General features: G+C 35.1%; 1 protein-coding gene across 1 annotated transcript; it reads right to left on the minus strand.

Annotated features, from left to right (window-relative positions):
• Positions 1–2189: 2189 nt before the first annotated feature.
• Positions 2190–16857, minus strand: LOC111046091 (nucleolar protein 12). The gene is made up of 4 exons (XM_022331616.2): positions 16579–16857; positions 6291–6396; positions 5011–5181; positions 2190–2498 (listed from the first exon to the last, which is right to left on the minus strand). Exons 1-4 carry the CDS (start codon positions 16659–16661, stop codon positions 2226–2228), a joined length of 633 nt encoding a protein of 210 aa, XP_022187308.1. The 5' UTR covers positions 16662–16857; the 3' UTR covers positions 2190–2225.

Below are 16857 nucleotides of genomic sequence, written 5' to 3' on the forward strand. Positions count from 1 at the left end.
ATCTATACCTTGCCACTGCCTTCTGTAGAGGATAGCTGGTACAAATATATCTGATGTGTGATATCAACACTGTTCATTCCTGTTGAAAAGTAATAAATTACCTATATTTTATTCGTCAAGTTATAAAATACATTTTTCAATTATTAAATAATGAGTTTTTATAATTGAGATTAAATATTTTGTTAATTAATTATATTTCCACATTGTTGAAGAATGATCTGACAAGGTTGCGGAGCTAGAAAAAGATATCGCTATCTGCTTTATAGAATGATAGCAACACCAATCAAATACTGCCATTGTAACGTGGACATCACTATATAGTTCTACCTAGGGCAATAATAGTTAGTACTAGCTAACATTATTCAACGCAGTCTTGAAAATTACTAGAAATAGAAAACTTGCCATAGAATTATTTTAGCAATTAATGGCTCTTATTTAACCGAACCAATTTATTAGCAACTTCATCAGCTAATGCCGCATTCACATGTTGGTCCGTGAAGGCCAAAGACGACCAGCACCAGTGTGTGGATGGATGTTTTGCAAACGCTGGTTAGGCCTATTGCTGATCTTGATTGGACACTATATTGGTCACAGGAGTGATCCGTGGTCTAGTGGATAGAGTGCTTGCGTAGCAGCATAGAGATCCCGGGTTCAAACCCTCTCATTACCAAACGTTTTTTAACCAGATCACTCCCGTGTTATCGGATGGACACGTTACGGTAATTGTCGGTCCCGGCTGAAGTATGACAGTCGTAAGGCCCATTGACGGCTTGAATTATATATTCAGGCGGTGGGACCTTCGCGCAAGGTACTCCCCACCAACAAAAGCCATACGAATTTAATTTTTTTTCTTGGTCACATTGCAGGCTGAGCCAACATAAGTGGACTAGTCATAAAAGAAAGGTCCCATATTAATGTATCAATAGATCGTATTAATGTATCAGTTGAATAAATGCTAGGATAGAGCATAGACTTGATGTTTTATTGTTTTTTTTTCAACAATCCAGGTATCTACTATAGCAAGGTCCACGTTATAATGGCAGTGGAGAAAGATAGGAGAACAGCATTTCCGATTCTCGGCTTTGTCACTGCCTTCTATAGAGGATAGTTGCTACCGTTATATCCGATAAAAAATTCTTGAGATTCAAGATGATATATTTTTCAATGATTTATAGTCCTGTCAACGAAGGGTTATAGAGGAAAAATATTGGAAGACAATCTTTGACCCCGTAGTTCTGTTCGGGTAGTAAGTAGGTGAACATATCAAAAATCCTCACCCTACTCCCAGTGCTTAGGGGGTGGGGTTGGTTCAAATGAACCATATTTTGGTTTCTCGCATATAACTAGGAAACAGATGCATCTTATGGACATGACAATTCAACAGAAAATTGAAGCGTATATTATTTCCTACAACATTGATCCAACAACTTTTTCTATATCTTTCAACGATGCATCGTAAAATGAATGCTCATCGTTTGTTGAGCATTAAATTCTCTTTAAACAAATGTATTCTTTTACTATTTCATGTTTTCGTTCCATTGTTCTAGCAGCTTTTCAATGTGGGAGGTGAAATTTTCAATTCAGCAAAAAGTGTCACTTAGTCTTAGCGGTTCCACACCTTTACCTTTAACACACGAGCTAGAGATGCGAACTTTTGGTTTGTTCATCTCTTTACTAGTCCCAATTGAGCTGCAAAGTCAAGAGTTGTGTTCCAGATATTCACCTTAAATTCCATTGTCAAATGATCAATTGTTGCAAAATTGAAAATTTCAACCCCCACATTGAATAATGAAAGAAAAACATCAAATATTGTACATCAGATCAAAAAGAATTTAATGCTTTGAAGCTGAAGGATCTTTCTCCTATGTATGTCCTTAGATGAGTGAAAAGATTTTATTTCTATGTTGCTTTGTAGTCATACAAATTTCAGCTGAAGGGTCTTTCTCCAGTGTGTGTCTTTAGATGTCTAGTAAAAGTTGATTTATGTATTGAATTGTAGTCGCAGAACTTACAGCAAAAGGGTGTTTTCCCTCTTACAGAAAGGGTGTTTCACTCTCCAGTGTGTTTCTTTAGATGTCTAGTAAGCATAGCTTTCTGTATTGATTTGTAGTCAAAGATGAAGGGTCTTTCTCCAGTGTGTGACTTTAAATGAGTGTTAAAAAATGTTGTTATGTCTTAGAATAAAGGAATTAGTGGATGAATAAATAGAGAATATATTTACTTATTTATCTGTATGCTTTATTGTCTCGCTTTCCCTTTTTACTTTTTTGTTGAATTTTCATCTTCTTTTTCTTTTGCTTTAACGATTTCTTCCTCTGTTTTTGTTGTTCCATTCTATTTTTGGTTTGAAATACTTTACTCTTCTTGACTTGCAATGTAGCTTGCTTTTTGATTTCTTTATTAATTTCCTTTTTAGTTTTGAGTTCCATGCCTGGAACTTCATCATCACTATCCCTCTCATTTTCTTGATCTTGAGACCCTGTATCTTCATATTCTACCTGAAAAGGAGTAACGAAAATCGATATTAAAATCATTGAAAGTATTAAAAACAATATAAAAACAAGAAGTACCCTTTTATTTAAAATATTTCAAACTTTAAAATATAAAAGTTTTAAATAAAAGGGTACTCAATGTTTTTAATAAAGTAGCCCATACAATTGAAGTGATTTCATAGAAAGTATATTGAACAATGTTGACATAAAAACAACTATTTGTATTGGTACTCCTATTCGAATTTATGAGTAAGCTGAAAGTTGGTCGCCTGGTGAATCAAGAACACATGCTTCAAGCCCGATCCACACGTACAAAATTATCGTCAGTTTTGCATGATCATGCCAGATTCGACAAATAAGACTGTATCGCTTTGCTCGCCTGCATTTTTCATTTGAGCTTTCTTTCTTCTGTCAAAAAGTCAAAAGAGAATTCCAGGCACGATTCAACCACCATTTTTCTTTGAATTATGTAGTGCAGGGTTGCAAAAATATTAATTTTTCATCAGAAATAAATATTAAGTTATTTCTTAATTAGAGACTTGGTTAGGATATTATGAGAACTATTGTATTTCATTGTAATAGATCTCTGAAATTTGAAACAGGAATGATATGAATTACTAACTTAACAAGCATCCATATCTAACCCTCTCAAGTATGATTTTGGTTGAGAAATGTAGAAAAATGCATCGAAAACTTAATGAAAAACTTGAGAATAGAAACCCTTTAAAAAACGCTGGGAAATGCTTGGAAAACGACGTAGAAGCGCTTATATTGGGCGTATCTTTGGCGTAATTCTGAAGTCCTCTCAAGACAAAATTTCTAGGCCCTAGATGAACTTCTGTACCAAGTTTGAACATTTTCTTTCAATTGATTCTTGAAAAATGTGAGAAAACGCAGAAAAACGCTTGTGAACGCAAGGAAAACGCAGTAAAACCGACCATCTTGGGCGTATCTTTGATGTAATTCTGAAGTCCTCTCAAGACAAAATTTCTAGACACTTGCTGAACTTCTGTACCAAATCTGAACATGATCTGTCAATTAGTTCTTGAGAAGGCGTAGAAAACGCAGGAAAACGCTCAAAAAACCACGGAACTTGAGCATAATTCGGAGACCCTTCCGATACAACATTTTAATACCTCAGCTGAGCCAAATCTGAACATTTTCTCTAAATTAGTTTTTGCAAAATGTGAGAAAACACATAAAAAAATGCTAGGGAACGCTGGGAAACCACCCATCTTGGGCGTAATTCTGAGTCCTCTTAAGAATAAATTTCTAGACCCTTGCTGAATTTCTGTACGAAATTTGAACATGATCTTTCAATTAGTTCTTGAGAAGGCCTAGAGAACGCATGAAAAATGCTTTAAAATCGCCGATCCTGGGTGGAACTAAGACGTCTTAACTTAACTTAAAATAGAATATTTTTATATTACTAATATATTTTTATATACCTCAGCTGAGCCTGTGTACAAAGTTTGAACATCTTTTGTCAATTGGTTCTTGGAAAAGCTGAGAAAACACAGAAAAACGCTAGGAAAACGCAGATTTTGGGCGTATCTTTGGACATTCTTTCAAATCCGTTTTAGTGCACCTCTAGATGGCAAACTGAACAAACCTGCCAAATTTGCACGTATTTGGTCCAGTAAATATTTAGTTATGTTGATTACGAATGAATGAGTGAGTGAGAAAATGAATCAAAGTAATTTCGCTTTTATATATAAATATATAGATTCATATTTCATTTTTCAAAAGTTTTTCCCACAGCACTGGTTCAGATGGCGCTGTAGAAATCAATCGATCCATAATAAATTAACATAAATGATTAGAATAGCTACTAGGATAAATAATTGACAAAATGATTTTGACTCAAATCCACTCGCTATCAGGTTGAAACAGAAACTGGGCCGAGCGTGTGTGAAAGACTTCATTTGTTTGCTGTTCTCCGGAAACGAATTCAAACCTCATGACACCTATTCGTGTCGAAAGGGTGTTCGTTGCTGTGTGGTTTCTATCTGGTACCGAATTCAAACTGAATTAATGTTTCACACTTGTCGGAATCTTCCGAAAAAGAACCGAACGGAACCGTATACGTGTGAAACGAGCCTTATCTGTCAAATCTAGCATGTTCATGCAAGACAGACTATATGTTTGAGCGTGTGGACATGTCTTAAAGAACGGGTACAAATTTGATAGAGATTATTTGGCATCTGGGTTTTGCTCATACGTGAGCAATTTTGAACAGAAGGGGAATTTATAATAGTTTTCAGTGGTGAAAATATGGAATAGCACGATCAAACACATAACATAAAGTTGAATTGTCATTTTTTCATCTGCTGAGAATGTGAATTTTCCAAAGTCAATACTCAAAAGCGATTATTGTTGAAATAATGTCCGTATATCCACTGTTATTAAAGGCTGGTAGGTTTTTATTACAAACCAAAACATTCCAACTCCACCCCTAAATACTTTGAATAAATTGATAAAATAACAACTTTTTGAATACAAGTACTGTAATACACACCTTATTTTCTCCAATTATTTTATTTCTCTTTTCAAGAACGTCTGAAGAGAATTCCACCACACAAACAGAGTGGTCTCCAACATCATATTCCTTCGCTGTTGTTCTCAGCAACTCCTCAACCTCTGGTATAGGCTTGAATGACATCTTCATTTTCTTGTATGATTCTTGAGCCTATGAAAAAATATATTGTTAGATAATATTATGATGCATGAAAGTGTATGACAGTATAACTCTTGCAAAATCTCGAAACGGAGAATACTTGTTATAGATAGTGCAGTCACGGTAAAAAGCTTGGTCCCCATAAGGCAGACGCCTTATTCTCGTGACAGAACCATGCATACCAACTCCCATGGTTTTCTATCAGGAAAGTCACCAACTGACAATAGCCTAGACATTCGGCTGAGAAAACCACCATAGATTCGAAACTCATAACTTCTGAAGTAAGCAAGTACTGAAGTAAAAGTGATGCATACATATTTTATAAGATGCAGTATGACTGAACGCTTATATTTTTTATGATTTGCTAACTACAAGAGGTTCCAGCCTCAGCAGAGCCTGTTTCCAAGACAATTCTCATGAAAAGTTCAAGCGGTGTTTAGCAACAAACGAATTTCCAACTACTGAGCATGACGTGATACCTACATAATAAGTAGTAGCACATAAATAAGTGATTTACTACGACTGGTAGCTAATATATATTGACACTAGGGATGGGTATCGATACATCGATATTTCAACATCAAACATCCACGTTTTTAACATCGATGTTTACTGTTCGATGTTTTTCACTTATCGATGGTTTTACCTAGACATCGGTCATCCGATGTTTTTCCAAACCAAAAGGAATTTTTCAATCAGACTCTCTGTATTTTTATGTGAGACTGTTGGATACTCTTGAAGATTTACATAACTTCTGTGGCCCTTGTCAAGGTTAGATACTTATTTAGAATTGAATAAGAGGTCAGATTTTTCGTTCCGTAGGAAGAGTTCTTTCTTATTACAAGTGCTTTCCTCAACATACGTTCAACACCAATATTATTAATCTAGCTCTGGAATAGAGTTCCTCGTATTGTAAGGAGTGTAGATATCCATATAAAAAACCTTTATTCATTTTCATTTCCTAAATAAAACTATCAGGTATTAGAAACATCAGGTATTGTTTAGAAACATCAATGTTTACTGTTCGATGTTTTTCACCTATTGACGTTAAGGTAAAAAAACATCGATGTTTTGTCTTTCGATACCCATCCCTAATTGACACAAACTTTATTATTACGCACCTCTTGCTTAATTCGCTTCTTTTCCTCTTTTATTTTCTGTTTGAATTCCTCTTGAGCTTTCTTTTGTCGCTGAAGTTTTCTTTTATGGAATCCCGTCAAAAATTCTCTGAAATAATAAAAGAATGAAATTAATTGATTAAATTTAGACTGTAGACAATAGCTTAATCCAAATATTAAACTAATCAACTTTCTTTTGGATGGAGAAGAAGCGCTAAGAATTTCAGACTTCCCATTTTAGCCCCTAAGTAAGATATAATTGCGTGAATGAAAGGCTTCCGAGTGTAAACCATGCTAAAACCTGGGTAATTCAAGGGTTTTGTTGATAATTGAAAAAGGGCAGAGTATTTTAAGACACCATAAGGCTCAACTCATACTTACGCGACTCAGGTCGAGAGCATGTGTTTTCAAATGGTGACAGTCGCGGCGACTAGAATCGACTGGTCTGAGTGTCACCATTTGGAAACACATGTTCTCGACTAGAGTCAAGTCTCTTCTCGACCTGAATCGCGTGAGTGTGAATTCAGCCTGAGAGTTAACACGTTGAGCCCGATTCCATATTATTTTGTAAAGAGTATAATTTCAATACTCACATTCTTAAAACGAATGTTAGACATTCAAAATTATTCATAATGCATCATATAATGATTCATAAAATCTAAAATGAAATAGTAATCGAATTAGTATTGGCATTAACATCGAATTAACAATGATTAACTTTGCAAAAATGAACCATACATAGTGAACTGCAAAAGTATTCTAGTAGATGACGTTTTTCCCACTCACTCCTCACAGGTTCAACTACATTCGTTTTAATTAAATCATATGCAAGTGTGCAAAATATTTTTCAATACATTATGCTAACAAGACGAAGATCTTCAACCCTGCATTACACGCACTAATTTAGTTTCATTAGTATTCACGGATTGTCAATATCACCCCATTTGATTCGAGTGTATTTAACATAACAACTGAAATAATTTTCTTCCCAAATCAGTTAACAGAATGAATTTTCAACACTTTAAAGAAGATGTTACACTGTTATTATTGTAATAAAATTATTCCAATCCAGAATAAATTTATCATAATTGCATTGTGATTATCAAAATTATATCTACTATAACGTGAACTTGTATAAAAATATAATTTATTCATAAATTATTGTGTGATCTTTTATATTTTTAAATTATTCAGAAATATAAAGTCTCACGTAGATCAAGTTGAAAAAAGAAAATAATTCTAATATTAATTCAATTTGTGTGATCTTTTATATTTTAAAATTGATCAGAAATGCTAGTGACTCCCTGGTTTGGAGAACTCGCTCATGAACTGTTGTATTGTAATCTTTGAAACCAGCAATTTTTACTTTCCTTGCCCTATTACCATAGGTGAGGAAAGTATTGCTTTCCGAAAAAAATTAAGGTAGCCTACCCAAATTTCTAAATTTCTATACGTTTCAAGGTCCCCTGAGTACAAAAAAGTGGTTTTTGGGTATTGGTCTGTATGTGTGTGTGTGTGTGTGTGGTGTGTGTGTGTGTGTGTGTGTGTGTGTGTGTGTGTGTGTGTGTGTGTGTGTGTGTATGTGTGCGTCTGTGTACACGATATCTCATCTCCCAATTAACGGAATGACTTGAAATTTGGAACTTAAGGTCCATTCACTATAAGGATCGATCAAATGCAATTCAAGATGGCGGCTAAAATGACAAAAATGTTGTCAAAAACAGGGTTTTCCGTGATTTTCTCGAAAACGGCTCCAACGATTTTGATCAAATTCATACCTAAAGTAGTCATTGATAAGCTCTATCAACTGCCACAAGTCCCATATCTGTGAAAATTTCAGGAGCTCCGCCCCATCAATGCAAAGTGTGATTTTGGATTCCCAATTATCAGGCTTCAGATACAATTATTTAAACAAAAAATTTCAAGTGGAGTAGATTGAGCATGAAAATCTCTACAATTAATGTTCAGTAACATTTTCACCTAAAATTAAAAATAAGCTCGAAATTAGAGAAAATGTCATTATTTCAATAATTGCAAACTGTTGTTGGCAACTGTTATTGATTCTATTAAATCATTCACTAAGAAGAGATAGCAGACCTCATGTGTGTCTCCAGCGTTATTGCCCTGTCACCAGCTGGCTCAAATATTTGAATAGTAGACTTGAGATGCGCGGGAACACTAGCGTCAGGTGATCAATTTTCATAACGGCAAGGAAAGTTGTGTGAGTGCGCCACACCAGATTTTTAATTATACAGAGTTGGTGAAAATTAAGTTAACAGCTGAATAATTACAAGAATAATTTGACAGTAGGTTTCATTGGAGATCCTATTTGAAATAAAAAATTACTCTCTCGCTTCAATATCTTTGACCCTTATAATGAATCCAACTCATTTCTTTTCAATGAGAAGGTGGCAATGAGATATATGATTTCGTTACAAAGTTCCAAGAGAAAATGAATGGTGAAAACAGCACATTGATATCTCAACCCGTATCAGTTTGTTGATGTAAAAATTATAAATTATGTTATATATTAACCAGCTGAAATCATGTGTCAGCGCATGAAGGACTGTCTGTGTAATAGCTTCCTAATATCCTCAGTTTTTTTAAATGAATGGAAAATTACAGAAATAGCATGCAATTAATTCCAGCTGACTAAATTATAAATCTCAACATTTTTTTCTTATGCATTGTCAATGTTATTTTTATATCCTAAAAAAAAGACGGAGGAGTCGGTGAACTTTGTTGTCCAACGAACTTGACCTGTGAAAAGGTTCGAAGAATATGTGTTCAAAATTTGAAGCTGATTGATCAATTCTTTCTAGAGTTATTGTAGAACATACAAACAGACAGACAACGACAAATTAATAGACACTGAAACAGGAAGCAACTGAGACATCCAAGTTAGTAGTGTCAACGGCAAAGAAGCAGTAGACCAGACATTTCTTGGATTGATACTTTTTACCCTGAGCTGTATCTTAGCTTTTACCATATCTGAGCTGTAGTCAAGTCACCCAGCATTTAGAAATCCATTTTTTCACAGTAGTGATCGCTAGAGAACGTTTTCAAGAGCTATAATCTGTCATAAGATTTGATGATAAAAGGACAAGGGTAGTTTGTATCAGGTAAATGCGATATGAAATCGTAGAATGGGGATCTGCAGCAAGGAACTGTAAGGACAGAATACTTCAACAAAAAGGCATCAAGGATTACCTTAAGGCAGGATTTCAGGGAACATTGCAAAACACTATTTATCCAAAATAAAATACTCACAGTGGTCTCAATATAAATATATATTATGGAAACAGTGATTCCAAGTCGTCCAGAAAATATTCCTGAATAGAATAAAATGGCTTTCTCCTAAGCCAACACTTTAGTCTTGGGTTAAATGCTGGTATGTTCGACCTGTTCAAATCTGGCAGGTTATTGAAGATCCGCAAGGAAATGCATCACGGGTCTTTGACAAATGGCAGTATAGCACTTCTATAAGACCTCGACTTATTTTGTTGTGACCATGGAAGTCACTCCTTGTGTTTCCAAAATTGGCTCGCACAAACATGGCACACAAATATATGTAATGACTGTAGATTGTCATTACACCTGTGGACTGGAAGGGAGGTCTATTCAGTATTTTATTCATTTATACATTCATAGGTCAGCAATGATTCAGGAAGCCACTGAAGGAAATGATACGGATGGCCCTCTTTTGCAGCTTGAACAGTTTTCCCCATGCAGAAGCGTGGCCCCACAACAGCAGTCCATAGCTCAAAAGCGATAAAAAAGAGCATGGTACACTACCAGCCCAGCAAGTAGGGTCTGCATACCAACTGTGTCAACTTCCTAATCAAATAGGTGACTCGTGACAGCCTCTTACAAATGCCCTTAATAATAATATGGCACTCCCGAGTAAGTTTTGTACGAACGGCACAGTATGAGAGATTACCAGCGTCACATAGCTTCACGAAAGACAACTACTAGGACTATGCTTGAGTTGACATTGAAAATCAGAATATAAGCGTCCTATACCTTGGGATATCATCTTATGCTATCTTTTCTCTATGCCATATTACACCATAGTAGAATTTATAAAGGAAATACATCAGAGGAGGACATGATTGAGCTCAACTTCTGAAAAGTATGACGATTCCCCATTTCTTTTATATTTAAATTAATTGAAATTAATTAATAAATTAATTAATTAAGTAATTTTATATTTCAATTAATTTATTCTTTGAAAATTTAAATGTTAGGTCTCATATTATCTGTCTGTCTGAGCACTGGGTGAGAGATGGTGACTTATTTCTATTAAATAAATTCCATAACTTTAAACTTATTTCAAATTTCTGTAGATCTGAGAAAATTAGAGGAGGCTCTTGTATACTAGTTAGGCAGGATATAGATTGTGAACCAATCAAAGATTGTACAAAGTTCAATCTAGTGCAATATTTTGAATGCTGCGGTATTAAAATAACAGGGATTTTGAACATTGTTGTCATAAATATTTATAGACCACCTATAAATTCCAAACTCTCATTAAATAAATTTTTTGATCGTCTTAGTGGGCTGTTAGAGTTATGCTCCAGAAAATTTCCAAGACACAAACTAATAATAAGTGGAGATTTTAATATAGATACACTGAAAAACTCACTTCCCTGTTCAAGGCTAAGTGAAGTGCTAAGCTCTTATAATTTAACCCTACATTTTACACAGGCAACTAGGATTGCAAAGGACTCTCTGATATGCATAGATAATATAGCATCAGACTCAGCAATAAACAAACAAATGTGTAAAAATTCAATAATTGAAACTTGTTTGTCCGATCACACAGCACAGTTAGTTCAGTTTCCTTATAATACATTGACGTCTTTTAAATAATTTCAATTAAACTCAAAAAATTCAAAAAAATTTACAAAACTTATAAGAATATTTTCTAAACAGAACATCTCCAAATTCAAGCTTCTCTTGGACCAAGAAGACTGGACAGACCTATATAATATGCTCAATATAACGTCTAATTCTAATACTCTATACAAGTTGTTCATTCGAATAGTACTATCACACTTTGAGGAATCTTTTCCTAAAAGATGTACAACAAAAAAAAGTAGCGCACAAGAAATTAAAGGATGGGTCACACCAGGGATTCGTATATCATGTGCAAGGGCCAGAGAATTGCATAACCAGACTAAAAATTATAACAATTTTGAATTTTTGCAATACTTCAAAAATTATAAGAGAGTCCTTAACAAGTGTATCAGAGCTGCAAAAATAAAATATAATAGCAACAGAATAAAGAATGCATCTAACAAACCTAAAATGGCCTGGAAGATTGTTCGGGAGGAAACAAATATCAAACAAGATGATAGAGAGCTAACAAAGGTATTTCCCAATAAAAATATAGATGATATTTTGAATTCTTTCAATGAACATTTTATCAACGTTTGTAGCACACTGAATCTTATTCCGGACATACACAAAGCTCTAAACTATTGTAGAAAATATCCAAAACCAAATAACTTGCTCATATCTTTAGAACCAGTTACAGAAAAAGAGATAATTGAATTAGTTGAAAAAATAAATTTATCTAAAACACCTGGCTGGGATGAATTTCCTCCATTCCTGCTCAGAATTTGTGTGTTATCATTAGCAAAGCCAATGGTGTCTCTGATTAATTCTTCATTTAGAAGTGGAGTGTTTCCGGACTTTCTAAAATATTCAACCGTGATACCAATATTTAAAACGGGCGATGAAAGCGAATTCAGTAATTACAGACCAATTGCTATTTTATCAGCATTTTCTAAAATTTATGAAATGGCAGCTGCTTCCAGATTAATTAAATTTTGTGACATGAACAACTTACTTCACATGGATCAGTACGGTTTTCGTAAGGGCAGGAATACAACTGGGGCCATTTATGAATTCATATCAAGTCTCTCATTGGCTGTTGATGGATCGCAGTTTGTTGCCGGCATCTTCTGCGATTTATCAAAGGCATTCGAATGTGTGAATCATACTATTTTGTTGGAAAAGCTTCGCTGTTATGGTGTAGTTGGGACAGCCTTCAATTGGTTTAGCTCTTACTTGAATAATAGACAACAATGTGTGAAAGATAAAGAATCACTTAGGTCATCTTCCTTTTCAAAAATAACGAATGGAGTGCCTCAAGGATCAATACTTGGGCCTCTATTATTCATCATCTATGTAAACGATTTCCCTGAGTCAGTTTCCCAATCAAGACTTATAATGTTTGCTGATGATACGACCGCATTAATATCAGACAAAAATCACAAAACTCTAGCTGGTAACATAAAAAAAGACCTGGAAAACATAACTGATTGGCTCAAAACAAATGGCCTCTCTCTCAACTACAGTAAAACTTATCAGATGGAATTTAGTTACAGAAGAACCAACTTGAGAAGTTTTCTCCCTCTTTATGATAATGGACTAAAAACAGCTGAATCTTTAAAATTCCTAGGAGTTACAATAGATGAGGAACTAAATTGGAAAGAACATATAAAATATCTCACGACGAAGTTGAACCGTGCATATTATGTTATTCTCAAGCTATCTCATTCAGTTGATAGAAATACACTCATCACCGTATACTATGCCTATGTCTATTCCCACCTATGCTACGGAAATATTTTCTGGGGAAACTCGACTGACAGCTATAAAATATTTTTAATTCAAAAAAAGATCATTAGGGTGGTTTTTGGTTTAAGAGCTAGAGATACATGCAAATCTATTTTTCGGGAATCGAAGATCCTCACTCTGCCTGCCATCTACATATTTCATTTGTTAATATTCATAAAGAGTAATATCCATAAATTTAATTTTTGCACAGACAGACATAACTATTCTACGCGTAATCAGATCTTGTTATTATACCCTATTCACAGACATGCCTCTTACGAAAGAAACCCTTCTTATTCAGGAATAAAATTGTATAATAAGTTACCCGAGGCCATCCGTAAAATTGATTCATTGCCGCTGTTCAAAAAAACTATCAAGTCAATGTTAACTGAGAGAGTCTACTACTCAGTGGCAGAGTTTATTGTTGATAGATTTTGAGGTGAAATTTATTCTATTATTATGAATAGTTCTATAAATGTGACTTGAAATGTTATTGATTTTACTTTATGATTCTATCATATATGTTATTGTATATTCTTATGTACCTATATATTATTATATCTGACAATTTACGTATCAAACGGGAATATTCCCGGAAATGATGTTATGTAATGAGTAAAAAAAAAAAAATTCATGGACTGTTGCCAAGATACCGGAAGTAAGAGTTGGGATAAACCAGTTTCCATACTTTTCTTATTCATGTAGGCCTATGTGAAAAAAATAGTGATAGAAGGGTTGGGAGAACAAACCTAATTTTGAGATTAAATCCGCAAAACCAACATAAACCTGCCTTTTCATAGTATAGAGAGATTATCGTAAGCAAATCCCCCGCATATTCCCCCGCATCATCTTTTCACTTCAGCAAGATGCCTGAAGAGACTAAAGTGAATTGGGTAAGACTTTTCAAAAATCCTAAAAAATTACTTACTGTACCAGCTAAACTACAACATCAAGGAAGTCGATGAGCACACCTTTAGAAATTAATCATAAGATTTCGACAACATCCGCAGCCCTGGAATTGCTGGCGAAGATCACATTGAAAAATGATCTTTTTATCTGTGCAAAGACTGTATATAGCATTCAATATGCTTTAAAACTGTATCTAAATGACTCATTGACAACTGATTGCACGGGTAAGTGCACTTGTAAACAAACAGAAAAAGTGCACACGGTTTTAGTAGATTATTGTCCGCATATCCTTGTAAGGCATACCCCAAAGGATGAATGATTTCTTTTATTAAGGATATTCAGAAACTGTCATTTAGACATCATAATATTCAGTATTGGGGTCAGCTTATTCACAATAAAAATTTTTATTCTATCTATGACAATCTATCTAGAAACTAGGAGTGGGCTGTTCTACTATCAAGATATTGGCTTAGGTAACAGTAATGAGGGTGTAAGTGCACGTCCAGTGCCAACATACCTATTATCAAATTTGTGGTTGGGATCGATTTAGTATGTTATTTTGAGCACAAAAATTAAACGGCGCTCACTGTTGTTTTTTAAATAAACTAAGTTCAAAGTAGCACAATTTTACATGCATTTAACCTATGAGTAGCAGCCATTTTGATTATTGAAATCATCAAATTATGATAAAAAATAAAATAAATAAAATGATTTTTATTACCTTGTAAGCTAAAAGTAGCAATTGGTTCGTCAGAAAAACAAGCACACAAAACATATATATCGACAACAGGAGAAATTGATAAAGCTTATTAAATTAATGAGCAAATTGAGTCTTAGGTGCAAAAAACACAATTTCACATGAAGAAAAACAGTATCCCATAAAGTTCATGTATAAAATTCTTTGATGGTAACATCCGGAATATTGAAAAACTCTCTTATTGAATACAGAGGGGTTTTCACGAGGAATGCATGGGTGCATTTGTTGAACTGCCGTGTTGTAAGAGTCCTCGCTGATGCTGGCAGCCGGTTGAAAAGCCTCATGCTGAGGCTACCTGGGCTATTTTGTATCCTACTCAGCCTTGTGAAAGGCAGGTTGAGTTGGCTTCTGCCTCTTGTGTTGTGGTCATGAAAGTCACTCCTCAGACTTAAACATTCCAGGGTGCCCTTGATTTGTTTAAGGGATATGAAGATGTAAAGGCAGATGACAGTCATGACCGATTCTGCACAAAAAAGTGGGCGACAATGATCAATTATGCCAGAGCCTGTGATGATCCTGATGGCCCTCTTCTGCAGTAGGAGAACTCTATCAATGCCGCTGGCTGCACCCCAGTGTTCCAATCCATACATCACTATTCCTTGGAAGAATGAGATATATGCAGTCCTCACATAGCTTTTAGGTACACACAGCATCAGCTGCCTAAGTAGGTAGATTACTCTGGAGAGCTTTGTACACATGTAGTCAATATGAGGGTTCCATGTCAACTTTGAATCCAGATGAAAACCCAGAAGTCCAACACTCCTTGCCTGATCTGTGACATTTCTCAAGCCAAATATTATCCGTTGAGTCTTTTCCTCATTTAGTTTGAGATAGTTGGACTCAAACCAAGCTGAGACGGCACTCAGAGACTGACCCATCTCTACATTCAGATTGTCCACTGATTTATTGACATCATACAATGTGGTGTCATCTGCATATGCAACCAACCTGTTACCCAACACTGATGGAAGATCATTCATCATGATAATGAAAAGTAGGGGGCCCAATATGGATCCTTGGGGAACCCCATGAAGAATCGCTTCCAATCCAGATAACCTTCCATTCACCTGAACTGCTTGGCTACGAACCGACAGATAAGACTTGATGAGCTTCAATGTCCCCTCTGTAACTCCATAATAATCCAGCTTGAACAGAAGAGTTTGGTGGTCGACAGTGTCGAAAGCACGGCTCAGATCACACAATGTCAATCCGGTGAAAACATGGCTCTCAAAACCCTCTAGAATGGTGCTTATCAGCCTTCCAACTGCCTGGGCTGTAGTTCTGCCAACTCTAAAACCAAACTGAGCATCTACAAACAAACCAGTGCTCTCGAAGTACCAGCATAACTGCTTCTTAATGATGGATTCTAGAATTTTTGAGAAGACTGGCAGGATAGAGATAGGCCTAAAATTACCAGGCATATCGAATGATCCCTTCTTATGCACTGGAATGGTCTTAGCGATCTTCAGAACAGTAGGGAAGACACCCTCTGTGATGCATGCATTCAGGCAGGAGGTCAGGGGTATAAGGATTTGCATAATGACACTCTTGATCAGATTCACTGACATGCCAAAAAAGTCTCTACTATTTGAACTCTTCAATTCACCTACAATTTCCAACACCTCCTCACATGAAACTGGTCGAAGTGAGAAAGCTGCCTCAGGCTTGGGCACAAATAATAATAGATAATAGTAGTATAATAATAATAGATATTCCTAATCTGAGTTTTCCTAACCTTAGCTACTTATAGGTTAAATGCATGTAATGTTCTGCTACTTTGAACTTAGTTTATTTTAAAAACAATAGTGAGCGCCGTTTAATTTTTGTGTTTTTGTGCTCAAAATAACATACTAAATCGATCCCAACCAAAAATTTGATGACAGGTATGTTGGCACTGGACGTGCACTTTAGCCATAATGAGGTTAAAATAAAAGTAGGCCTATCATTTCGAAGTGATGATTTTTCACATTAACATTATGAATAAACAATTTTACAAACCTGCGAGCATCTTCATCAAACACTAAATTCAATTTTGTCCTTTTATTGATAGGATTTCTCCTCTTCACAAATACTGGCTCCATTGGAATTTGTTGTAGGCTATTTCTGTTAAAATTCTGTATTTATCTAGTGAAAAAAATTAATTAATTGTATTTTAATGCTGCTCCTGTTCAATTCTAACCTAAAACTTGAAAAAAACATTACAAAAATGTGTTTTGCCAAGGCCACCTGTATTGTATGGCTGTACTGTTCCTGTTTCTTTGTCATTGACAAAAGGAG

The sequence above is a fragment of the Nilaparvata lugens genome, chromosome 3 (assembly GCF_014356525.2).
Source record: "Nilaparvata lugens isolate BPH chromosome 3, ASM1435652v1, whole genome shotgun sequence".
In the NCBI taxonomy this organism is placed as follows: domain Eukaryota; kingdom Metazoa; phylum Arthropoda; class Insecta; order Hemiptera; family Delphacidae; genus Nilaparvata; species Nilaparvata lugens.